Source organism: Aotus nancymaae, unplaced genomic scaffold (genome assembly GCF_030222135.1).
Source record: "Aotus nancymaae isolate 86718 unplaced genomic scaffold, 86718_ANA_hifiasm-v0.15.2.pri h1tg000006l, whole genome shotgun sequence".
NCBI classification, from domain to species: Eukaryota; Metazoa; Chordata; class Mammalia; order Primates; family Aotidae; genus Aotus; species Aotus nancymaae.
In genome coordinates this window covers 25768878-25795627 of record NW_026988417.1, presented here as the reverse complement: position 1 = coordinate 25795627, position 26750 = coordinate 25768878, and the positions used below count along the sequence as shown (strand labels likewise).

At 38.1% G+C, this 26750-nt stretch overlaps 1 protein-coding gene across 1 annotated transcript in view; it reads right to left on the bottom strand.

Moving 5' to 3' along the window:
* Window positions 1-6562, bottom strand: part of TBC1D19 (TBC1 domain family member 19) — a 185444-nt gene extending 178882 nt beyond the window's left edge. Inside the window, exon 1 of the mRNA XM_012472433.3 lies at window positions 6407-6562. Within this exon, the coding sequence (XP_012327856.1) occupies window positions 6407-6457 (51 nt within the window). The 5' untranslated portion in view covers window positions 6458-6562. The remainder of the gene's footprint in view (window positions 1-6406) is intronic.
* Window positions 6563-26750: the final 20188 nt, after the last annotated feature.

The following is a 26750-nucleotide window of genomic DNA, read 5'->3' as shown; positions in this document are numbered from 1 at the left end:
CCGTATCTTCAAAATTGAAAGAGCTAGTGTAGCAAGATCAAAAAAACTCAAAACCAAGCAGAAGACAAGAAATAACTAAGATCAAAGCAGAATTGAAGGAGATAGAGACACAAAAAACCCTACAAAAAATCAATAAATCCAGGAGCTGGTTTTTTGAAAAGATCAACAAAATAGACAGCCCACTAGCCAGACTAATAAAAAAGAAAAGAGAGAATAACCAAATAGATGCAATAAATAATGATAAAGGGGATATCACCACAGATTCCACAGAAATTCAAACCACCATCAGAGATTATTACAAGCAATTCTATGCAGATAAACTAGAAAACTGGGAAGAAAGGGATAAAATCCTGGACAGTTGCCTCCTCCCAAGCCTAAACCAGGAGGAAGTCAAAACCCTGAAGAGACCAATAACAAGGGCTGAAAACGAGGCAGCAATTAAGAGCCTACCACCCAAAAAAAGCCCAGGTCCAGATGGGTTCACAGCCAAATTCTACCAGACATACAAAGAGGAACTGGTACCATTCCTACTGAAACTATTCCAAATAATCCAAAAAGAGGGAATCCTTCCCAAATCATTTTATGAGACCAACATCATCCTGATACCAAAACCCGGCAGGGACTCAACAAGAAAAGAAAACTACAGGCCAATATCCATGATGAACATAGATGCAAAAATCTTCAATAAAATACTGGCAAGCCAATTGCAACAGCACATCAAAAAGCTTATCCACCATGATCAAGTAGGATTCATCCTGGGGATGCAAGGCTGGTTCAATATACGCAAGTCTATAAATGTAATTCACCACATAAACAGAACCAAAAACAAAGACCACATGATTATCTCAATTGATGCAGAGAAGGTCTTCGACAAAATTCAACAGCCCTTTATGCTAAAAACCCTCAATAAACTAGGTATCGACGGAACGTATCTCAAAATAATAAAAGCTATTTATGACAAACCGACAGCCAATATCATACTGAATGGGCAAAAACTGGAAGCATTCCCTTTGAAATCTGGCACTAGACAAGGATGCCCTCTCTCAACACTCCTATTCAATATAGTACTAGAAGTTCTAGCCAGAGCAATCAGGCAAGAAAAGGAAATAAAGGGTATTCAATTAGGAAAGGAGGAAGTCAAATTGTCTCTATTTGCAGATGACATGATTGTATATCTAGAAGACCCCATCATCTCAGCCCAAAATCTCCTGAAACTGATAAGCAACTTCAGCAAAGTCTCAGGATACAAAATCAATGTGCAAAAATCACAAGCATTTCTATACACCAATAACAGACTTAAAGAGAGCCAAATCAAGAACAAACTGCCATTCACAATTGTTACAAAGAGAATAAAATATCTAGGAATACAACTAACAAGGAACGTAAAGGACCTCTTCAAGGAGAACTACAAACCACTGCTCAATGAAATAAGAGAGGACACAAACAGATGGAGAAACATTCCATGTTCATGGTTAGGAAGAATCAATATCGTGAAAATGGCCATACTGCCCAAAGTAATTTACAGATTCAACGCTATCCCCATCAAGCTACCAATGACCTTCTTCACAGAACTGGAAAAAACCACCTTAAACTTCATATGGAACCAAAACAGAGCCTCCATAGCCAAGTCAATTCTAAGCAAAAAGAACAAAGCGGGAGGCATCACACTACCGGATATCAAACTCTACTACAAGGCTACAGTAATCAAAACAGCATGGTACTGGTACCAAAACAGAGATATAGACCAATGGAAGAGAACAGAGGCGTCGGAGGCGACACAACATATCTACAACCACCCGATCTTTGACAAACCCAACAAAAACAAGCAATGGGGAAAGGAATCCCTGTTCAATAAGTGGTGTTGCGAAAACTGGCTAGCCATATGCAGAAAGCAGAAACTCGACCCCTTCCTGACACCTTACACTAAAATTGACTCCAGATGGATTAAAGACTTAAACATAAGACCTAACACCATAAAAACCCTAGAAGAAAACCTAGTCAAAACCGTTCAGGACATAGGTGTAGGCAAGGACTTTATGACCAAAACACCAAAAGCATTGGCAACAAAAGCCAAAATAGACAAATGGGACCTGATCAAACTCCACAGCTTCTGCACAGCAAAAGAAACAGTCAATAGAATGAATCGGCAAATAACAGAATGGGAAAAAATTTTTGCAGCCTACCCATCTGACAAAGGGCTGATATCCAGAATTTACAATGAGCTAAAACAGATTTACAAGAAAAAAACAAACAAGCCCATTCAAAAATGGGCAAAGGATATGAACAGGTACTTTACAAAAGAAGACATACATGAGGCCAACAAGCATATGAAAAAATGCTCATCATCACTGGTCATTAGGGAAATGCAAATCAAAACTACATTGAGATACCATCTCACGCCAGTTAGAATGGCGATCATTAAAAAATCTGGAGACAACAGATGCTGGAGAGGATGTGGAGAAATAGGAACACTTTTCCACTGTTGGTGGGAGTGTAAGTTAGTTCAACCATTGTGGAAAACAGTGTGGCGATTCCTCAAGGACCTAGAAATAGAAATTCCATTTGACCCAGCAATCCCATTACTGGGTATATATCCAAAGGATTATAAATCGTTCTACTATAAGGACACATGCACACGAATGTTCATTGCAGCACGGTTTACAATAGCAAAGACCTGGAGCCAACCCAAATGCCCATCGATGATAGACTGGACAGGAAAAATGTGGCACATATACACCATGGAATATTATGCAGCCATCAAAAACGATGAGTTCGCGTCCTTTGTAGGGACATGGATGAACCTGGAAACTATCATTCTCAGCAAACTGACACAAGAACACAAAATCAAACACCACATGTTCTCACTCATAGCTGGATGTTGAACAATGAGAACACATGGACACAGGGAGGGGAGCACTATACACTAGGGTTTGTTGGGGGGGAGTGGGGGGGACAGAGGAGGGGTGGGGAGTTGGGGAGGAATAGCATGGGGAGAAATGCCAGATATAGGTGAAGGGGAGGAAGGCAGCAAATCACACTGCCATGTATACACCTATGCAACAACCTTGCATGATTTTCACATGTACCCCAAAACCTAAAATGCAATACAAAAAAAATAAAATAAAATAAGATCTTTGTTATTACCAACAAGTCTGGAAGAGAGTCCCAAGGTTGGTTCAGTGTCTCAAAAATGTCAAGTTTCTAAGCTCTTTCCATCTTTTCCATTCTACCACCCTTAGTGTATTGGCTTTCCCTACATGGCTTATTGCCACAATCTCGAGATGACTGCTGCAGTTCCAAATATCTTGTCCTAACACTGTCTTGAAAGGCAGGAAAGAAGATGAAGCTGGAAACCATCATTCTCAGCAAACTAACACAGGAACAGAAAGCCAAACACTGCATGTTCCACTCATAAGTGGGAGTTGAACAATGAGAACACATGGACACGGGGAGGGGAACATCACACACTGGGGCCTGTCGGGGGGTGGGGGAAAGGGGAGGGAGAGCATTAGGATGAATACCTAATGCACACAGGGCTTAAAACCTAGATAATGGGTTGATAGGTGCAGCAAACCACCATGGCACATGTATACCTATGGAACAAACCTGCTCATTCTGCACAGGTGTCCTGGAATTTAAAGTAAAATTAAAAAAAAAAAAAAGAAAGAAAGAAAGGCAGGAAAGAAGAGGGAAAAAATTTTTAAAGTTCTCAATGACTGTGTATACATTTCTGTTTAAGAATATTTTTCCAAGAAGCTCCCAAGAAGACTTTCCCATATATCTTACTGCCTGAAGCTTTGTCACATGATCAACCCTAGCTACAAGAGAGTCTGACAAGAGTTGATCTGGTGTTTTATCCTCAATCCTAGGAGAGAGATAAGGGAGTAGAAGAATGTCTGGTTGCTTTTGCCATGTTGTCCGAAATGACTTCCACGTGAGAGTGGTGCTGGGATATGAACCCTTGTGAATGATATTTGGGCCACAAATAAGCTACTTAAGGGTTAGACAATATCCAGATTACTTACCATTCACACAGAGACATTTGTGTGTAGTTTAGACCAAGTATCTAAATTATAGTATTTACCTAGGTGGCGTTTGCTTAGTATTATGGTGACATTTTAAAAACTAAAAACAAATAAGGTAAACCCATTGCAAAATAAGGCCTATGAGTAGCAGATTACATGACAGGAGGAGAACATTTGCAAATGTCATTGTAAAAAGGACAAAAATTGATGACTTGTGAAGAAAGCAGCTTGCTCATAAATTGCCTTCAACTAAGGTCTCCCTATATCTGTAAGCCACTCTGCTGGAATTTGAGATGATTCCCTCTGTGGAGTTGTACAAAAGAAATGAACATTGGACATAGTCTCTTCTCTAATACAATCTGTACAACTTGGGGCAAAAGAGGTTTACTGATAAAAAGTGATGTTCTAGTTTCTCCAGGCACTTCCTCTAAGTTTCAGCTAACAGACAGCAGGAGTCACTTGGCCTATTTTCTCCTCAATTCTTTGATCACAACTCTGTTCTCCTACCTCCTCAAACTACACCTAACACATACATAATTGCACGTGCTCTCTCTCTCTCTCTTTCATGTACACACACACACACACACACACACACACACACACACACACATATATATATATATATATATATATATACACACACATACATATTTCTCCTGCAGAATGTTTCCTTTTATACGGTTCCTTCTTACTTCGGGCTTTCCTCCATTGCCTCCTGGGAACTTACATGCCTTTTGCCATCTTTTTTGATCTTTTTTGTTCTTCTAGTTTTCTTGAAGGCCTAACAATATGTACAAGACAAGCATACGTAATGAGAATAGGATGGCTGCAATATTGGTCCTTGAGATCAAATTGAAGATTGCAGTTGGGTCTGTCTCTATCCATTATGGAAGTTAGCAAGTTGTCCATATGGACACAGATGGGGAATTAGGATCAAGTTATAGGCCTGAAAATGTCAGAGGCCCAGTAATCTGGGAGCAGAGGCAAGGTGTAGCACAGCAAGGAGCTCTAATGCATAACTGGCAGGCCCACTGTAGATGCTGTGAATAAGAAAGGGGTGTGGGGCAGAGACCAAGAGCCTGTTACCAAGACTTAAGCCTGAAGCAAACTCCATGTAGTGGAACAACTCTGGACCCTGGAACAAAGTGAGTTTGTTAGCAAGGAAAGTCCTTTTAAACAGGACTCTCAATTAAGTGTTTAATACAAAAGAGAAGATAGAAGAAAAAAGACAAAGACCAGACTAAGACAATGGTTCTTAGCTCAAAATGTCCTTGAGTTCTTATGCTTTATCTAAAAAATTTATGAGACTATGTATGTATTCCAAAATGTGCCTGTGTTTATAACAATGTTTTAATAATGCAACATCCAGAAATTAATGCATAATTTTTATCCTTGGTTTTCAGCACACTCCAGACACACAGCTGTAGGCTCCCATGGACTACACTCTCTCGCAAGTCCTAGTGACATTGAATCCAGTGGCCCCAGCCATACCCTTCTTGTTAACATGCCCTGTTGCGTCTTCCTTTCCTTCCCTGTCTCATTTCCCCACTCCCCTACCAGTGCTTCCTAGAATTACCCCTAATATACTCTTTGTACTCAAATTCTTATTTTAGCATCTGCTTCAGGGTGAACCCAACCTGTCTAGTACTTAATATGTTGCCTGGAAGGTAACAAGTACTGAAGTTGTGCTGGTTGAAGGAAAGAAAACCCATTTCCAATTTTCTCCAGGAGGGGACTGTTTGGCTGGGTCCTTGCAGCTTTAAGCATGACTTTCCAGACCAGCAGAGTCTTCCAAACCTTGCATTGGGAAAGAAAAATGACAAGAGAGGTGTATTACTCAAAGTTCCCAAGAGGAGTCAAACAAATAGAAGAACACACACACACACACACACACACACAGAGAGAGAGAGAGAGACAGAGAGAGAGAGAGAGAGAGATTTTAAGCATCTGGCTCATGTGACTGGGGAGGCTAGCAAGTCCAAAGTCTGTAGAGCAGATCAGCTAGCTGAATGTTCAGTAAAAAAAAAAAGTTGATACTGCAGTCTTGAATCCGAAATCCATAGGACAGACCAGCAGGCTGAAAAGTCAGGCAGAATTTCTATTTTCCAGCTTTGAGGAAGAATTCCTTCTTCTCTAGAAAACCTCAGTTTTTGCTGTTAAGGCCCTCAATGGATTAGGTGAGGCCCACCCACATTATGGAGGGTCATTTGTTTTACTTAAAGTCAACTGACTGTAAATGTTTCTCACATCTACAAAAATACCTTCATAGCAACACCTAGATTACTGTTTAACCAAACAACCGGGCACCATAGCCTGGCCAAGTTGACACACAATATTAATCATCCCAACAGATACAACAGGTTCATGACATAGCCCTTTACCTGGTCATACCTGGCCCTTGTCCCGGTCATACCTTCATCCCCGAGTCTCATTTTACTTTGGCCCCTCCCTTCATCTCCTTGACATCTGGACTCTCTCTACAACAATTCCATTTTGATTTTCGGTTTGATGGAGCTCTATGGCTCACTACCCCGCTGTGTTGTTCTTCCGTCTGTGACTTCTCTGCTGAATTGGACTCCACTCTTAGAGACTGACTTCTTGAGCAGGGTCCAAAGTCCCTTCCAGGATGCTCCCTGCAGGAATTCCAATCCAGTGGTTTGTTGTATAGATTCTCAAACAAGGCATGAGATTCTTTCCAGATTCCCCAAACAAAATGAAGTTGAGTTCATGGAACTACACATAAAATATATGTCAAATAGCACTTTTGTTAATGAAAAAGAAAGGTGGCAAAATCACACCGCAGCCCCTGGGGGGAAGGGGAGGGGCAGCTGTGATTTACCACTAGTATTATTACCAGAGCACTTATTAATGACATTACTTACTGTCAAAGCATACTAGAAACACTTTAAAAGAGCACCACTGACACATTATATCAGATAAATAAATGTTTCCATCTCAACTGACTCATTCGCTGGAACAACTTCATTTGACAATACAAATAAAGAAAGAGGACAGGAAAGGTGGAGGCTTAAAAAGTACATTTTTTTTTTTGTATTCAGGATGAGTAAAGATGTAACATTTTTTATAAATTTTAAGAATTGTTTTTATGTTCCTGAAACAAGAACCATCAAAATTAGGACAAACTTGGGAAGTCAAAAATTTCATCTTCTTTTGACAAGAGTGAGATGTGTCCTTTTGAATAGCAAAATTAAAAGAATCGCTTCAAGTTACAGAAGATGGAGGCAGAGTTGCAAGTTCAAAGCCAAATTTTCTGACAGTTTGTCCTGTGATTTTCCACTGTCTTAGTGTGTGACTTGTCACTGCCTCTTTTCTTTCCCTATTTTTTTTTTGGTTGCTCCCTGCACAGATCCAAAGAAAGAACCTAATGAATCTTATTTAACTCTTGTAACACCTCACAAGGTAGTGGTTATTTTCTCTGATTTTTACAGACTAGAAAACAAACACTTGAAAGGTGATAACTTGCCAAAGTCACAATGAAGTCCAGAATAACAGCTGAGATTTGAATGCAACTTGCTCACATTTCTTCTCTGGGACAAATTAGAGTAATTTTTGCCTCAAAAATGTTCAGGTGTCCCTTTTCTCCAACAAGCCCAACATGGTGACTACATTGACAATCCCAGAAGTTTTCAGAACTAATCCTTTCTAATAGTGACAATATTTAAATTTGATAACTTCTATGCACTGAAAAGCTTATAAAGTATAAAAGAGGAGAATATTTCCTTTCATTCATTGTGCATTCTGCATATCTCTGTAAAATCTTCCTCTGGACATCTAATATCTTCCTCTACATTATTAATTTCTAGATATTAGAATAATAATAAGATTTTATTAAATCTTAGAGATGCAATCTTAAAAATGTCAGAAACATGATTAATAAGAAAAAAGAATATGAAACTTTGCAGCTTGATAATACTATTCTTTTTGAAAAAATATAATATTTCTCTAATAAATGGATAGACCTAAGGGTCAGTTTTGCTATTTCTCACTTCAAAGATAATAATAAAATTCAGAGAATTGTTAGTTTTGTATCAGAGAGCAATTATTTCTTCAAGCCATTTCTTGATTTAAATAAGTCTTATCAGACTTTGAAGTACCTTTGCAGTTACCCAAGAGACTATTGTTTCTTTGGAAGGATAGTTGTGAGTCCAACTTTTTTCTTTAGTAACTAAATGACCTTGTCAGAGAGACTGAGATACTGTTATGTTTAAAAAAATTATTTGGAGGAATCTGATTTAAATGTAAATAGGATTCATTTTGAGGCTCTGCAAAGAATGGAGATCATTCGAGTGGAAGAGAGCAGTGATCATGAGCTTGGAGCTTACGGTCAGGTAGACACAGGTTAGATACTGCCATGGTCTAGATGCTTATTCCCTCCAAAACTCATGTTGAAATTTGATCCCCAATGTTGGAGGTGGAGCCCAGTGGGGAGGTGTCTGGGTCTTGGGGCAGATCCCTCATCAAGAGATTAATACCCTCCCTCGGGGGTGAGGAGTTCTCTCTTTATTGGTTCTTATGAAAGCTAGTTGCTTCCTCTGTTACCATGTGATCTCTGCACACACCCGCTCCCCTTCAGGTCTTCACCAGATGCAAATGCTCAATCTTGGACTTTCTAGCCATCAGAATTGTGAGTCAAATAACACTTATTTTTTCTTATTTTTTGAGATGGAGTCTCACTCTGTCACCCAGGCTGGAGTGCAATTGCATGATCTTGGCTCACTGCCTCCCAGGTTCAAGGGATTCTCCTGCCTCAGCCTCCCGAGTAGCTGGGATTACAGGCACCCGCCATCATGCTGGCCTGATTTTTGTATTTTTGTAGAGACAGGGTTTCACCGTGTTGGCCAGGTTGACCTTAAACTCCTGACTTCAGGTGATCCACCTGCCTCGGCCTCCCAAAATGCTGGGATTACAGGCGTGAGCCACTGCACCCTGCCTAACTTTTTTTTTTTTAATTACCCAGCCTCAGCTATTCTTTTATAGCAATGCAAAACAGACTAAGACAGATACTCAAAACATTACCAGTTGTATGATCTTGGGTATTTTTCTAAGGCTCTTTACACCTCAGCTTTCTCATATATAAGATGTGGATAATAATACTTCCTGCCTTGTAAGGTTATTATCAGAATTAAATGAAACACTAAGTGTCAAGTGCTTAGAAGCATGCCTGGTTTTTGGTAGGCCTGGGTGAATGTTTAAACCAATGCTTCTCAAACTTTGGTGAGTATGAAGACTAGGGGCCTAGTCTATTTCAATGAACTTGAGACTTTGGACTCCATTAGATTTCTAAGTGGATACAGTGTCATTATCTAGGTGATACTGATGTATATCAAAGATTAAGAACTGCTGGTTTAAACAGCAACAATAAATACTTGTTCATCTTTTAAATATTCCAGGCATTGTGTTTAATGCCAAGAACACAAAGAAGAATTTATCAGTTAGGTCTCAGTTACAAAAAACAATCACCACCCTAGCTTTCTTAAACAGAAAGAAATTTGATCCAGACCACTAAACACAAGATAGTTGGAAGGTCTTGGGAGCTAGTTCTAGACTTGCTTTCCAAAAATAATTCTCAGAATCACACTGCCAAGGTGGCCCACCAAGGCAGCTGCTATCTCCACCATGATCAGGGGAGCAGGAATCAGAAGACAGCCATCAGGAACTGTTGAGTTTGAGGATACACTGCCTTAGCTGCCACCTACTGATCAAGAGGCTACCTCAACCACCACAACTCGCTCAATACCCTCTGAACTAGGAACTGGATACTGCCATGCTGCTGCAGAAAACCCAGCACCTCCACAACTGTGCTTGTTCCAGCCACACCTGCAGCAGCTGAAGATGGCCCCTGCCTCACTTCCCCCTTCCAAATCTTACGTGAGGTCATCTAATTGGGGGAATTAATTTACATGTGGAGACCGGAAGGTAATTTTTCAAATTTTATAAATTTTTAATATTTATTATTTACACATAATAATTATACATGTTTATGAGGTACAGTGTGATGTTTCAATACATGTATGCATTGCATAATGATACAATCCAGGTAGCTAGCATGTTCACCACCTCAAAGTTTGTGGTGATAGCTTTCAAGATCTTCTTTTTTAGCTATTTGGAAAGTGTATATATATACACACAAATACAGTGTGTGTATATATATATATATATATATATATATATATATATATACACACACACACACACACACACTATATTTGCAGCAACCTGGATGGGATTGGAGACCACAATTCTAAGTAAAGTAACTCGGGAATGGAAAACCAAGCATCGTATGCTCTCACTCATAAGTGGGAGCTAAGCCGTGAGGATGCAAAGGCATAAGAATGACACAAGGGACTTTGGTGACTCAGGGAGAAAGGGTGTGAAGAGGGTAAGGAATAAAATACTACAAATTCGGTTCAGTATATACTGCTCGGGAGATGGGTGCCCCAAAATCTTACAAATCACCACTAAAGAACTTACTTATGTAACCAAATACCATCTGTTCCCAAAAAACCTATGGAAATAATTAAGAAAAAAAAAAGAAATATACAATGCATTGTTATTTGCTATAGTCACCTAACTACGCAATAGAAATCCAGAACTCTTTCTTCCTATGTAACTGTAACTTTGTACCTGTTCACTAACCTTTCACCATCCTCTTGACCCCCTCCCCTCCTTGGCCTCTGGTAACCACTATTCTACTCTCTAATTCTGTAAGATCAACTTGTTTTAGATTTTACATATGCATGAAATCATGTGGTGTTTGTCTTTCCATGCCTGGCTTATTTCCCTTAACATTATGTCCTCCAGGTAATTCCATGTTGCCACAAGTGACAGGATTTCATTCCTTTTTATAGCTGAAGAATAGTCCCTTGTGTGTATATACCAAATTTTTTTATTCATTCATCTACTGACAGACAATTAGGTTGATTCCATTTCCCGGCTGTTGTGAATAATCACGCAGTAAACACGGGAGTGCAAATATCTGAAAGGGAACATTGAAATCTCTCTGGCAGTACAGAGCCATGCACTGGAAGGAGGTTGGAAGGGATTCTGAGTGTCAGTCTACCATATTCACCATAGATGATTGTATTAGTCTGCAAGGGCTGCCATATCAAAGTACCACAGCCCGGGTGGCTTCAGCAACAGAAATTATTTCTCATAGGTCTGGAGGCTAGAAGTATAAGATTGTGATGCCATTGGGTTTGGTTTCTCCTCAGTCCTCTCTCCTTGCCTACAGACAGCTGCCTTCTTAATGTATACTCACATGATCTTTCTCCTGTGGGCACACACACTCCAGGTGTCTCTTTTATGAGGACACCATTCCTATTGGATTAGGGTCCCACTCTTATGAACTCATTTAATTTTAATTACTTCTTTAGAGGCCCTGTTTCCAAATAGTCATATTGGGGGTTGGGACTTCAATATATGAATCTCTGGAGGACATAATTCAGTCCATAACAATGAGTAAGACAGACTTTTGCCCTTAAAGAATTTACTTTAGGAGAAAAGATGATAAACACACAGATATAGTTGCAGGTGCTAAATGCCACAACTGAAGTACATAGACATTATGGTGAAAACAGCACTAGACATAGGTGAAACTTCGGTGGTGAGTTATATTTTTCCGTACAGAGCTTATAAGTAGAATTCTTCACCCTTATTAATTCTTCTTTTCCATTCTAGATATATGGTTCTAATACAAGCTCAAGTGTTTAATAGTGAAAAGAGATGTTACAAGATGTACCTGTGGGTGGTTGCTGAAATTCTACACAAACTTTCACTCCTTTGACTTCAAGAGTAACCTAGCTGTGGAAGGAAGGCAAGATAGCTTTTCTCACTAGCATCCTGTTTATTAATTGAAAAATACATAATAATAAGTAACAGGATTGAACACTCATTGAGAAATATATGTATATGTCCTTTAGGCCTTACCTCAGAATCATCTAGACTTTATACCTACTATGGTCTGATTGTTTGTGTCTTGTTAAAATTCAAATATTGAAATCTAACACTTAAGATGCTGGTATTAAGAGATGGGGCCTTTGGGAGATGATTAGGTTATGAGGGCTCTGCCTTCAAGAATGAGATTCATATTCTTATAAAAGAGGCCCCAGACAGACATTGTTATTTATAACATGTGAGGATGTAGCTGGAAGGTGCCATCTATGAATCAGAAAGTGGACTGTCATCAGAACCAAATCTGCTGGCATCTTGATCTTGGACTTCACAGCCTCCAGAACCATAAGTAATATATTTCTGTTACTTATAAATTACCCAGTCTAAGGTATTTTGTTATAGCAGCTTGCATTGAGTAAACCAACAGCTGAGGAAACTAAGTGACTTACTGTGGCTCACATGGAAGAAAATGGGAGAACTTGGATTTGAATCAGGGTCATCTGTTTCCAATGACTCTTATTTATTGTGCCAGAAAATCTTATCCTTTGTCCTTCTGACTTACCCAGCATTCTAACTCTTAAAGATCATTGCAGGAAGCATCCCAATCCTGCAGTTCAAATCTTTGTACCAGTAGCTTACTTTTTTCCCTCAAATTTATTTCTATTTTTTAATCTTTTTGCCGTCCTTTGAATATTTAAAAATCATTTAATGCTAGTTTTACTTTTTACATCCTTTCATGCACTGGCTCTGCTTATTTTATTCAGCCTCGTTTTTTGATTATTCTTTTTTCCAATTTCTCTATTTGTCTTATGCTTGTAGGACTTTCTTTCCATGTAACCCTAGGTGGCAACTTTGAACTTAGTGTTCATTCTAGAGGACAGAGATCTAATTAAGACCGTGTGCTTTAGATGCTCAAATATTCACTTAACACATATTTATTGGGTGTCTTTCATGTGCCATACTCTGCCCTAAACACTGGGGATTCAGCAGCAAACGAGATGGCCAAGGAACCTAATCTTATTCTGCTTATACCTCATGGAAGAAATGAACTGTAAACACATAACTGGATTTTTTTTTTAAGGTGACCAGCTGAGATAACCATGGTTATTTTGAAGAAAACGAAACATGATGATGGGGTAAAGGTGTTCAATATATGGGCTGAGTGGTCAGGGATTGTCTCTGAGATGGTGACATTTAACAAGGCCGAGCCAAGCTACATTAAATTATTTCCAGCATCCAAATAATGCACACATAAAGGTACTTACTGCTTGTGTGAACAAATAAAAAACAAAGGAAACAAAGCTCAAGGTGCTAGTGATTAAAGTTTAGGTAGCTATGAGCAGTAAAGCTTCTGAAGGCTAATAAAGATATATGGGCAAAAACAGACCTTTTTCATTTGGTACAATCTCCTGCTTAGTAGGTCTTTTTCTCCACTGTTTTCTGGGCACCAGGGATTTCTTTGCAAACCTCCCAGATAGATGTGTGTGAATCCTTAAAACTAAAAGTGATGTGTGGATATTCCTTCCTAATAGCAATCAGTAGAGCTCACGGCTTAGTGTTTTAGAGACCCTGCCATTATACTGAAATTTTAAAAACACTGGCTTCTGATTAAAAGTTGCAGCTATATTGCTTCAGCCCTTTCTTTTACATGATATTTTCCCTTCAACTAATTTTTTATTATATGAGTTGTGCTATTTCATATCCAACTAACCTGTGTTTATTTATTAAGCTATTTATCATCAAACTCTGTGGCTTAAATTTTCAGTTAGATTCTGTGTAGTAATAAATTGTTCTTTGATGATAATACAGATTTAACTGGGTCCATGACTAGAAATCTGGATTATTAAAAATTCAGGCAGTCATATGATATTTACAAATAGATATATGTTTGTCATTATGTGGCTAAAATACCCAGACAATTGACTGGTTTGGTTTTTTGGGTTTTGGTTTTGTTTTTATTCAATTTTCCTCCAGATGATTCAGGGTAGATAAATCTTAGAATTTTAAGTGCTCAATTTTCATGGCAGATTACAAACTTCTACAATCAGAATAAGCCATCAGCTTTTCTCAGAAAGAATAGTTACTCCAAGGACTAGGATCTTGGTTTCTCAGTTAGTATTCCCAGGAATTCTTTGATCTTAATCTTGCATGTGACCTTTGCTCCTTAAAATCAGCTTCTGAATTTTAAACACAAAATGAAAATACTGAGGAAAACATAAAACAAATAGACTGTTAAGATTTTAATGGCTTTATCATTCAGCTAAGTGTTTTCCTTCCTTGTGAGGCCAAGCAAAACAAAAGGGAGCTGAATGAAAAAAATCAAACATTTAGAGACTAGCCTATCATCTAAGATCATCTCCCATGATCTCATGAAGATTGGGAAAAGAACTGCTAAGTCTCCTGTCCTCTTCCAGAATGAAATTTACTCTGAAGGAATCATGCTAGTCAATATTCCCTAGGTTGGAAGTGTCTGGAATAAATGTCTTTCTGGAGCCACGAAAGGCTTCTGAGCTGATAGAATGGTGTCTTGTGATTTGGCAGACAGAGACCTGGACTTGGGTTAAGGGGATTGGACTCTCATGTCAACTCTGCTCCAAATCAGGGGTATAACCCTTTGGGTCTGTGTCTCATTTGAAAATATGACATGGCTAGACAAGATGATCTTTCAAGATCTTCCATCAAAAATCTGTGACAATCTGGGCGCAATGGCTCATGCCTGTAATCCCAGCACATTGGGAGGATCACTGGAGTCCAGGACTTTGAGACCAGCCTGGGCACCATGGCAAAACTACATCTCTGCAAACAATACCAAAAAAAAAAAATTAGCTGAGCATAGTAGCACAGCTGTAGACCCAGTTACTCAGGAGGCTGAGGTGGGAGGATCACTTGAATCCAGGAGGTCAAAGCTGCAGTGAGTCATAATTGTGCCACTGTATTCCAGCCTGGGTGACAGAGCAAGACCCTATCTCAATAAAATAAAATAAAATAATATCTATGATAGTGTAAAGCTAACGAGAAGTCCAGCAGCTCAACAATATAAGAAAAGAGATATTTGCTAATGTGATGGAAGAATCCATTATTAAAAAGCATCAGTTGACATTTCTAGTATTCTGCTATTAAGTGTCATAAATATAATTACAATATAAAAGATTAATGCAGGGCCAGGCAAGGTGGCTCATGCCTATAATCCCAGCAATTTGGGAGGCCAAGGCAGGCAGATCATGAGGTCAGGAGTTAGAGACCAGCCTTGCCAACATGGTGAAATCCCATCTTGACTAAGAATACAAAAATTAGCCAGGCATGGTGGTGGGTGCCTGTAATCCCAGGTACTCAAGAGGCTGAGGCAGAAGAATTGCTTGAACCTGGGTGGCGGAGGTTGCAGTAAACTGAGATCGCACCACTGCACTCCAGCCTGGGCGACAGAGCAAGACTACACCTCAGGAAAAAAAAAAAAGATTAATGCAAGTAATAATGATTAACCTAGGGACAGAAGGTAATGATTATACAGATGAAAATAACAAATTGATAGGCACTGAAATAGTAACATCTCCTTCTACTCAGACTTAATTCTGTTACCTTTATGGAGCAACAACAACAAAAGCATACTATGCTCGGCCTGCAGATCTAAATAACAACATATCTCAAGAGACTTTCTGGGTCAACTAAACGTTTAGTCCTCCCATTTTCAGTTTCCTTATTAAAGCATTTGGATCTTGTGGCTCTGACTAATCAGAATGATTTAGAATTTCTTGTTCTCAATTTTCTTATCTGTAAGATAAGGGGTTTCACCATAATAACACTAAGATTCCCTAAATCTCTAAAATTCTGAGATTTTATATTTTTGGATATTGTGAAAATCTGGATTCAAAATTAAATTCAACCAATATAAGGAGTGTATGCTACCAGCTATGCAGACCTGGAAAGAGAAATACCTCACCAGGAAGTAAAATGGCTTCCTAAATATGAAATTATTTCAGGGATATAAAATAAGACACTTCTAAGTGCTATGTTTTCCCTTCCCTCCAGAAAATCTCTCCTGCTGCCTTACTTTTAGAATTAGAGATTCATCTGTTTAACTTATCTTCTGATAAAATACAAATGGCTCTGGAAAGGTCATACATTGAACATTATCAGCCATTCTTTCCTTTGTTTGAATGATTTTTTTTAATTTGACCCTGGCTTCTTCCAAAAAGGATTTGAAGCTGCTTATTAGAAATGAGTTAAGCAAATGCATTTCTGAGATCAGAGCTCACAAAAGGCCCCAGGAGCCAGGGAAGAATGTGAGAAGGAGGATGGCACCAAGAAAAGCTCTCTGTAAATTTCAAAGGGCTGTAAAAGCATTAGAGATTATTACTAATAACAGGGAAAGACTGGATGCTTAAAGACAAGCCTGGTCCATTTCCCAGTGACTTCAACAGTTTAAATTATTCTTCATTCTTTTTATGGGGCCTAGTGTTCCTTATCTAATTCTTTGGACACTTTATTAAACAGAAATCTATTCATAATTTGTTCTTTACCTTCCTCATGTTGTTTCTTTATTTCCTGAATGGAACAAAATTCTATTAGTCACAGTTCTGCCTGGAACCATACTTACAGTCTCATGATCTTCCCCATTTCCTGGAAATGCAAAGATCCTTTCTGTCTCTTTGCATAAATAGGTATCTATTAAGCTCAGGAAGGAAAAAATGACTTTAATTTTAAATGGCTCTCTCAACACTGCCAAAGCTGATGGTAGTCCAATGGGGATAATTCTGACATAATCAATCAGCAAAGAAAAGTAAAAGCCCATTTTTCAAAGATACAAGTTTTAGCCACACATAACAACTTCCAGAAGTTTTTTAATGGGACTATAAAGATTACATATGGTTTAGGTCACAATGACAACACAAACTTAAGAAAGAAAGGAAAAGGCAGTTTTGAACCCTGAGAATTGTTCTGAAAACATCTCACCTTACGGAAAGATGCCAGCCCAAGAAGAAAATCTACCATGAGGGCAGACAGCCAAGACAGAGGTGAAGGCTTCTTGGTGTAGGAAGCTGGCCTTTTGGAGTAACCTTTCAGTCCCTGCTAGTAGAACCTAATCTTTTATTTTATTTTATTTTATTACACAGGGTCTCACTCTGTTACCCAGGCTGGAGTGCATTGGTGAGATCACAGCTCACTGCAGCCTCAACCTCCTGGGCTCAAGTGGTCCTCCCACTTTAGCTTCCCAAGTAGCCAGGACTATAGGCATGTGCCATCATGCCTAGATAAGTTTTAATGTTTTTATAGATACAGAGTCTCACTATGTTGCCCAGGCTAGTTTCACATTTCTGAGCTCAAGTGATTCTCCCAGCTGGGCCTCCCAAACTGCTGGGATTATAAGCATGAGCCACCTGCCCTACCTTGAACCTAATCTTGAACACATAATTAAACTATTCTATTAAGAAACTTTTTTTTACCACTACATAACTGCTGACCTCAATTAGCAGTCACCAGAAAAGGACTTTGGGATCAGGATTAGAAGTTCTATTTGTATGCATTTATCTTACTAAAATGAAACCAGGCTTCATTATTATATTAGTATGTTCTCACCCTGCTAATAAAGACATACCCAAGACTGGGTAATTTATAAAGGAAAGAGGTTTAATGGGCTCACAGTTCCACATGGCTGGGGAGGCCTCACAATCATGGCAGAAGGTGAATGAGGAGCAAAGTCACATCTTACATGGCAGCAGGCAAGAGAGAGTATGTGAAGGGGAACTCCCATTTATAAAACCGTCGGATTTTGTGAGACTTGTTCACTCTCATGAGAACAGCACAGGAAAATCCCACCCCCATAATTCAGTTACGTCTCACCAGGTCCCTCCCATGACACATGGGAATTATGGGAGCTATAATTCAAGATGAGATTTGGGTGGAGACAATTGTTCTTTACTAGAAGCAGCCATCTATTCTCTGGCTATGTTGCACACTCAGCTTGGGAGGTGTACTGGTGGAAGAATCCCATGAGGAGCTGACAGTGGTAGCCACAAGTAGTTCACTTGCAGCAGCTTGAGGCATATAGGCTTCACCCAGGGGGAGCAGATTTACAGACGTGTGCTCAACTTTCAATTAAATTTCCTTTTGGGAAATTACCTTCCCAAATGGAACAACAACAACAAAAAGATGCGCAGAGAAATCATAGACCAACTCTATGATGTTAATAATGTGAAGACACACACACAGAATGGCAAATCTGTTATTTTGAGGACCCTAGTACAAGCCCTTCATCAGTTACATGTCTGTTTGTAAAAGAATGCTGTAAAAAATATATATGACTAGAAGTTGGCCAAAATTTCTCAAAAATATTAATGTCTATCTGAAATACAGGTTTATATCCACTTTCATAAATGATAATCCTTATTGTAAATGTGCCTTGTGGTTGAGATATTAGTTATTGATAGTCTAGAAGGATCACAATTTGCAAGACCTTTAGAGGCTAAGCAGGCAAGAAGGATTATGGGGAGACAGCAAAGTAGGAACCACCAGGAGTTTATCTTCCCACCTACATAACAATTACACTGCCCGAAACTGCGTGATATAACTATTTTGGAACTCTGGAGTTTATTGAGGGCTTGCAATTTCCAGGTGAAGGTTAGAACAGTAAATTGCAGTCAATTTCAGCTCTTATCTCAGCAGCAGCAATCCTACAGGGTGAAGTGAAAGGACACTGGACAGTAACTTGAATCAGTATAAAGAAATAAAGATCTCGAGAAAGGTAAATACATGTGCAATTACAAAAGGAAGTATTATTGTAACTTTCGTTTGTAATTTCACATATTGTTTTCTACATAATTTAGGAGGTAGCCAATGGAGTAAAAAAATATTAATTTATGTTTTAGGGCATACAATATAAAAAGATAATGTTATGACATCAATAACTAAAAGAGATGGGAATGGAGTTGTAAAGGAGCAGAGTATTTGTATGTTACTGAAGTTAAGATGGTATACATTCAAATTAGAGCATTATAACTTGCAGATGCTAAATATAACCCCCAAAGTAATGACAAAAGAAAATATATAATGTATAAAAAAATGAAATGAGAGGAGAATTAAAACATTTCACTAAAAAAAAAAAAATACAACCAAACACAAAAAAGATAGTATTGCAGAAAATGAGGGACAAAGAAAAGCTGTGAGGCACATATAAAACAAACAGGAAAATAACAGTAGTAAGAGTCCCTTCTTATCAGTAATTATGTCAAATGTGAATGGATTAAATTCTCCAATCAAGAGATAGACTGGCTAAATGGATTTTTAAAAGATCCAAATATATGCTGTCTTCAGGAGACCACTTTAGATACAAAGAAACAAATAGATTGAAAATGAAAGAATGGAAAAACATATTTCATGTAAATAGTAACCAAAAGGTGGTATCTGTGATTATACTCATGTAAGACAATATAGACTTCAGATCAAAAAAATTATGAGTCAAAGAAGAACATTATATGTTGGTAAAAGGTTCAATATAGTAAGAAGATCAAGCAACTATAAACATTTAAATACCTAATAACTATTATCAAAATATATGAAGCTAAAATGAACAGAATTGAAGGGAGAAATAGACATTTTTATAATAATAGTTGAAGATGTTCATAGCTTACTGTGAATAATGGACAGAACAGCTAGACAGAAGATAAGTAAAGAAATAGAGAACTGAACACATAATTAACCAACTAGATCTAACAGATATATACAGAACACTAACCAACAACCACAGAATACACATCCTTCTCAAGTACACATAGGACATTTTTCAGTATACACCATATATTAGGACAGAAATTAACTTTTAATAGATTTTAAATGATAGGTATCTAAAAAGTATGTTCTCCAGCTATAAGTGAATGAAATTAAAAATCAGTAACAGAACGAAAATTGGAAAAGTTTGATTATTTAAAATTAAACATCATAATTTTTTTGAATTAAGATCTCACTCTGTCACCCAGCTAGAGTACAGTGCAGTGGCTTAATCATAGCTCACTGCAGCCTTGAACTCCTGGGCTCAAGAAGTCCTCCCACCTCAGCCTGCTGAGTAGTTAGGACCACAAGTGCCCACCACCATGCCTGGTTATTACTTTTGTTTTTTTTTTTTTGGTAGAGATGGGGTCTTGCTATGTTGCCCAGGTTGGTCTCAAACTCCTGGCCTCAGGCAATCCTCCCACCTCAGCCTCCCAAAGGGCTGGAATTATAGGTATGAACCACTGCCCTGGCCAACAACGCACTCAAACAACCTATGGATTCAAGAAGAAATCACAAGGAAAAATTTTAAGTACTTAGAGATGAATGAAAACAAAATTATGGCATACCAAAACCGTGGGACACAGAGAAAGTAGTGCTCAGGAGGAAATGTATAGCTATAAACGCTTATATTAAAAAGCAGAACTCAAATCAACAGCCTAACTTTACCACTTATGGAACTAGAAAAAAGATTAAACCCAAACCTAGAAGGAAGGAAATAAGAGTTAAGCAGAGATAAATGAAATAGAAAATAGAAAAACAATAGAGAAAATCAATAAGACCAAAGATTCGTTGTTTGAATAGATCAACAAAATTGACAAACCTCTAGCTAGATTGACCAAGAGAAAAAAAGAGAGACTCAAATTACTAAAATCAAAAATGAAACTGGGAACTTTACTACTAATTCTACAGAAATAAAAAGGATTATTTGAACAACTATATTATAACAAATTGAATAACCTAGATGATATGGACAAATTCCTAGAAACACAAATCTACCAAGACCAAATCATAAAGAAATAGAAATCTGAACAGATCTATAATGAGTAAGTAGATTAAGTCAGTAATTTAAAAATCTCTCAACAAAGAAAGCCCAGGACCTGATGGCTTTACTAGTGAGTTCTTTTAAACTTTTAAACCAGAGTTAACACAAATTCTTCTCAAATTTTTCCATACAATTAAAGAAATGGGAACATAAAGAAATGTCATACCAAGGTCAGACAATGACACTACAAGAAAAGAAAACTACAGGCCAATATTTCTTATGAACATTGATGCAAAAATTCTCAGCAGAATGCCTGAAAATGGAACCCAGCAACATATTAAAAGGAATGTATACCATGTCCAAGTGGAATGAGAAGATTGTTCAACAGATGAAAATTGATAAATGTAATATACTATACTACTAAAATTAAGGAGGAAAAAAACCAAATGATCACCTCAATTGATGCAGAAAAAGCATTTGACAAAATTCAACATTCTTTTATGACAAAAACCTTCAACAAACTAGAAATAGAAGAAAATTACCTCAACATAATAAAAGTCATATATGAAAAATGTACAGTGAATATACTACTCAAAAGTGAAAGACCAAAAGCCTTTCCTCTAAGATCAGGCCTAAGACAGGGACATCCACATTCATCACTTCTATTAAATACAGTACTGAAAGTTCTAACCAGAGCAATTAGGCAAGAAAAAGAAATAAAAAACATCCATACTGATACTCCCTTTAAAATGGACGGGGTGTCTGTGTGTGTGTGTATGTGTGTGTATCTCTGATTTCATATTGACCATTCTTTCACTAGATCAAGGAATAATATTTTTTCAGCCCGTTCTCCTCCCTTTGAATGTTGAATGAAAAGAAGGTAAAAGTACCAAAGCAAATTCAAGAAATTAGGAAGAAACAGAATTGTTCTTCCTCAGAGAAAAAAGTTAAATCATCTTTGAGAACAATCTAGGTGGTCTTAATTGTCTGGAATCATTTGTATAAGATTGGATTTGCCTGTTCCAATATTTGGTAGAACTCACTATTAAAATCGTTTTGAACTGGTGGTAGTTCTTCACTTTCCCCTTCTCCATTTTCTCCTTTTCCTTCTTTTTTAGGGGTGGTAGAATAGAGCTTTATATAATTATAGATTTAATGTCTTTAATGATTATAAGTCCCTTTGGTTTTCTGTTTCGTTCTGACTCAGTTATGCAAAATTATATTTTCCTTGGAAATTGTTCATTTTATATAAATGTTCAAATTTATTTGTATAAAGTTCATACGATTCTTTTATTATTTTGATATCTGCTTTATCTTAGTTTATCTTCCCTGTTTCATCTTAATATATTCATTTGTACTGTCTCCTTTCTAATTTTTAAAAAATTTCTCCCAAATGTATCTATTGTATTAAACAAAATACTTGATTTGGTTGATTTTCTCTATTGTATTTAACAGGAAGGAAAATTTATTTCCAAAAAAAAAAAAGCATCCAAATTGGAAAGGAAGAAGTTAAACTATCTTCATTCACAGATGATATGATCTTATATGTGGAAAACTTTAAAGATTCCACAAAAAATTGTTGGAATAAACAAAACCATCAAAGAACCTGAATACAAAGACAACACACAAAATTAGTTGCATTTCTATACACTAACAAATGAACAATCCAAAAAAGAAATTATGAAAACTATTCCATTTATAATGGCATCAAAAAAATAAAATACTTGGGAATTGACTTAACCAAGAAGGTAAAAGATTCGTACAATAAAAACTACAAAACATTGCTGAAAGAAATTAGAAAAGACATAAATAAATGAAAAGATATGTTCACAGATTGGAAGACTTAATTTTTTAGGATGTCAATACTATCCAAGTGATCTACCAGTACAACAAACTCCCTATGAGAATTTCAATACTGTCTTTCAAATAAATAGAAAAATTCATCCTAAAGTTCATATAGAATCTCCAAAGACCACAAATAGCTAAAACAATGTTGAAAAGGAAGAGCAATGCTGGAGGACTCACAGTTCCTGGTTTCAAAACTTACTACAAAGCTATAATAAACAAACTGTGTGACACCAGCATAAAGACAGACATATAGACCAATGGAAGAGATAGCCCAGAAATAAACCCTCCTGTACATGATCAAATAGTTTTGGACAAGTGTGGCAAGGTTATTCTTGTCCTTGCTGGGATATCTGGAAATCCACTTGCAAAAAGTGAAGTTGGACTCTTAACACGTATATAAAAATTAAATAAAAATGAATTGAAGACTAAATCTAATACCTAAAACTATAAAACTCTTAGAAGAAAGCATAGGACTTCATGAAATTGGATTTGGAAATTATTTCTTGGGTAAGGTACCAAGGGCACAAGCAATTTTAAAAAACCCAGAAAATTGAACTTCATGAAAGTTTAAAAATGTTACGTGTCACAAGACATTACCAGGTAAGAAGGCAACTCACAGAATAGGAGAAAATATTTGCAAATAATATACCTGCTAAGGCATTAATATCCAGAATATACAAAGAGCTCCTAAAACTCAACAACAAAAAATTTAAAAACACAATTCAAAAATGGGCAAAGGACTTGAATAAACATTTCTCCAAAGAAGACATACAAATGACCAATAAGCACATAAAAAGATTCTTGACATGACCAACAATTAGAGGAATGTAAATCAAAACTACAAAGGGACGCTACTCCATCACACCCATTAGGGCACCTACGATCCAAAAAAAGCCACACACACACACACACACACTCTCACTAAGTGTTGGCGAGAATGTGCAGAAATTGGAAGCCCAGTGTGTTATTGGTGGGAATGCAAAATGGTACAGCTGTTGTAAAAAACAGTATGAACTGCCTCTCAAAAGATTAAAATAGAATTACCATATGATTCAATTCAACTTATGCATACATACACAAAATAATTGAAAGCAGAGTATCAAAGAAATATTTGTAAATTCACGTTACTGACAGCATCATTCACAGTAGCTAAAACATGGAAGCAGCTTAAGTGTTCATTAACAGATGAATGTGTACATAAAATATGGTGCATACCTACTATAAAATATTATTTAACCTTAAAAGGGAAGGAAATTCTGAATATGCTAAACATGAGTGAAACTTGAGGATATTATGCTAAGCAAAAGAAGCCAATCACAAAAAGAAAAATACTCTATGGTTCCACTTATATGAGGTATTTACAGTAGTCATAATCATAGGGACAGAAAATAAAATGGCAATTGCCAGAGAATAGGTGAAGGAAGAATGGGTAGATACAGAGTTTGATTTTTACAAAGTGAAAAGAGTTCTGGAGATGGATGCCTGTGGTGATGTTTGCACAACAATATAAATGTATGTAATATTGCTGAACTGTATACTTAAAAATGGTTAAAATGATAAATTTTATATGTGTTGTACCACAATAAAAAACCAACAAGGTAAAACATGAATGACCCCTACCACTTTTCAGCAGTATTTTAAATCATGTGATATCAACCTATTACTCTATAATATTTCACAAAATTGAATGATAAATATTTAGAATGGCCATATGAGATGTCTTAAAACTGAAACCAAGCAAGCCACACAGCATTGGAGGAAACATTCATTTTTCCCATGGTGGTGAAAACTGCTGAAACAATGCACTGAAAACAATACTGTTACAAACAAATACATATTCATCTGTCATAAAATATTGTTGGAAGATGTACCAAAAAACCCACTGCTATAAAATGGACCAAATTAGAATTGGCACAAACTAAGTGGTTTGGGAGGTTTATAATTCTGTTGAGGGAAAGCATAGATGTTGCCAGCATGCTTCACTGGAGAGTTTGCAGCATTCTGAACACAGGAAGGACTACATTTGTGTGTGTGACCCTCTAAGGAAAGGTGTCTGGTACAAGAATTCAATAGTTAATTTGGTAGAAAATGACTTCCATTTAAAAAGGGGAAAAAAGCCACACTAACACCTGTGTTACCTGTGTGATATGGGGGTTTGGCTGTGTCCCCACCCAAATCTCATCTTGAATTGTGGCTCCCAGAATTCCCAAGTGTTGTGGGAGGGACCTGTGGGAGATAATTGAATTATGGGGATGACTTCCCCTTTCACTAGACTCTGATTCTCTCTTGTCTGCCACCATGTAAGATGTGTCTTTTGCCTTTTGCCATGGTTGCAAGACCTCCCCAGCCATGCAGAACTGTGAGTCCATTGAACCTCTTTTTCTTTATAAATTCCCCAGTCTTGGGTATGTCTTTATCAGCAGCCTGAAAATGTACTAGTACCCTGTGTTAGTGTAACTCCTGGTAAGGTGAGAGCTTTGATGGGAATAAACGAACACATTTGAGGAAAGTTTACAGAGATAAATTTCTTCAATGGAATTTGTGTAAGTAAGCTTTAGTGAAATAAGGTGTGACCACAACATATTTGGGAACCTGTGGTGAACTAAATTATTGGTCTCAGTTCTTTATTTTTCTGCTAAAAAATTCCATACCCTTGACATAAACTCATGGTGGGTGGAATGTTCTTACCACCCTTGACTTTGGGCTTAATTTGGGACTCATTTTGGCCAATGGGATATTAGAGGTTGTTGCATGAGCAGAGGTTTGAAATATGCTTGCCAGTTTGGCTTGACTCTGCTCACTTCTGCAATTGTCATGAGAAGAATATTCCCTGGGAGCTGGTACCCATTAGCCTGATCTCTGGAATAAGATGCATGCAGCAGGTCTGCCACCTGGCATCAATCCCAATCACCCACAGCTGGAAGCAGAGTTGCCCCAGACCTGTGAGCAAGAGATCATGCTTATGCTAGAGGCCATTGAGATCCCGTTTGTGATCACTGCAGCAACAATAGGCTAACACAGCACCCCACGTACAATGTGGTTATTTCAAGGTAAGATCAATGCCAGACATAAATATCTTGTTCATTTTTCCATTATGAAAAAGATAAATACTAGAAATTTGCTAACCTTTTCTGTGATGACAAGCAAATGCTACTGGAATGCAACCTCGCTGGTTATTTTTAAGATAAGTAGGGTAGTTGGCAAGATGGCCAAAGGAACAGCTCCGGTCTGCAGCTCCCAGTGAGATCAATGCAGACGATGGGTGATTTTTGCATTTCCAACTGAGGTGCCTGGCTCATCTCATGGGACTGGTTAGACAGTGGGTGTAGCCCACGGAGGGCGAGCTGAAGCAGGGTGGGGTGTTGCCTCACCCAGGAAGCACAAGAGGTCAGAAAACTCCCTCCCCTAGCTAAGGGAAGCCTTGAGGGACTGTGCCATGAGGAATGGTGAATTCTGGCCCAGATACTGCACTTTTCCCACAGTCTTCCCAATTGGTAAACCAGGAGACTCCTTTGGATACCTACACCACTGGGGCCCTGGGTTTCAAGCACAAAACTGGGCAGCCATTTTGGCAGACACTGAGCTAGCTGCAGAAGTATTTTTTCATACCCCAGTGTCACCTGGAACACTAGTGAGAACTATTCACTCCCCTTGAAAGAGGGCTAAAGCCAGGGAGCAAAGTGGCCTAGCTCAGTGAATCCCTCCCCCATGGAGTCCAGTAAGCTAAGATCCACTGGTTTGAAATTCTTGCTGGCAGCACAGCAGTCTGAAGTCAACCTGGGAAACTCAAGCCTGGTGGCATGAGGGGCATCCATTACTGAGGATTGAGTAGGTGGTTTTCCCCTCGCAATGTAAACAAATCCAGGGGGAGGTTTGGACTGGGCAGAGCCCACTACAGCTTGGCAAAGTCCCTGTAGCCAGACTGCCTCTCTAGATTCCTCCTCTCTGGGCAGGGCATCTCTGAAGGAAAGGCAGCAGCCTCAGTCAGGGGCTCATAGATAAAACTCCCATCTCTGTGGGACAGAGCACCAGGGGAAGGGATGGCTGTGAACACAGCTTCAGCAGACTTAAACGTTCCTGCCTGCCAGCTCTGAAGAGAGCAGCAGATCTCCCAGCACAGTGCTTGAGCTCTGCTAAGGAACAGACTGCCTCTTCAAGTGGGTCTGAACCTTGTGCCTCTTGACTGAGAGACACCTCCAGCAGGGGTCGACAAACACCTC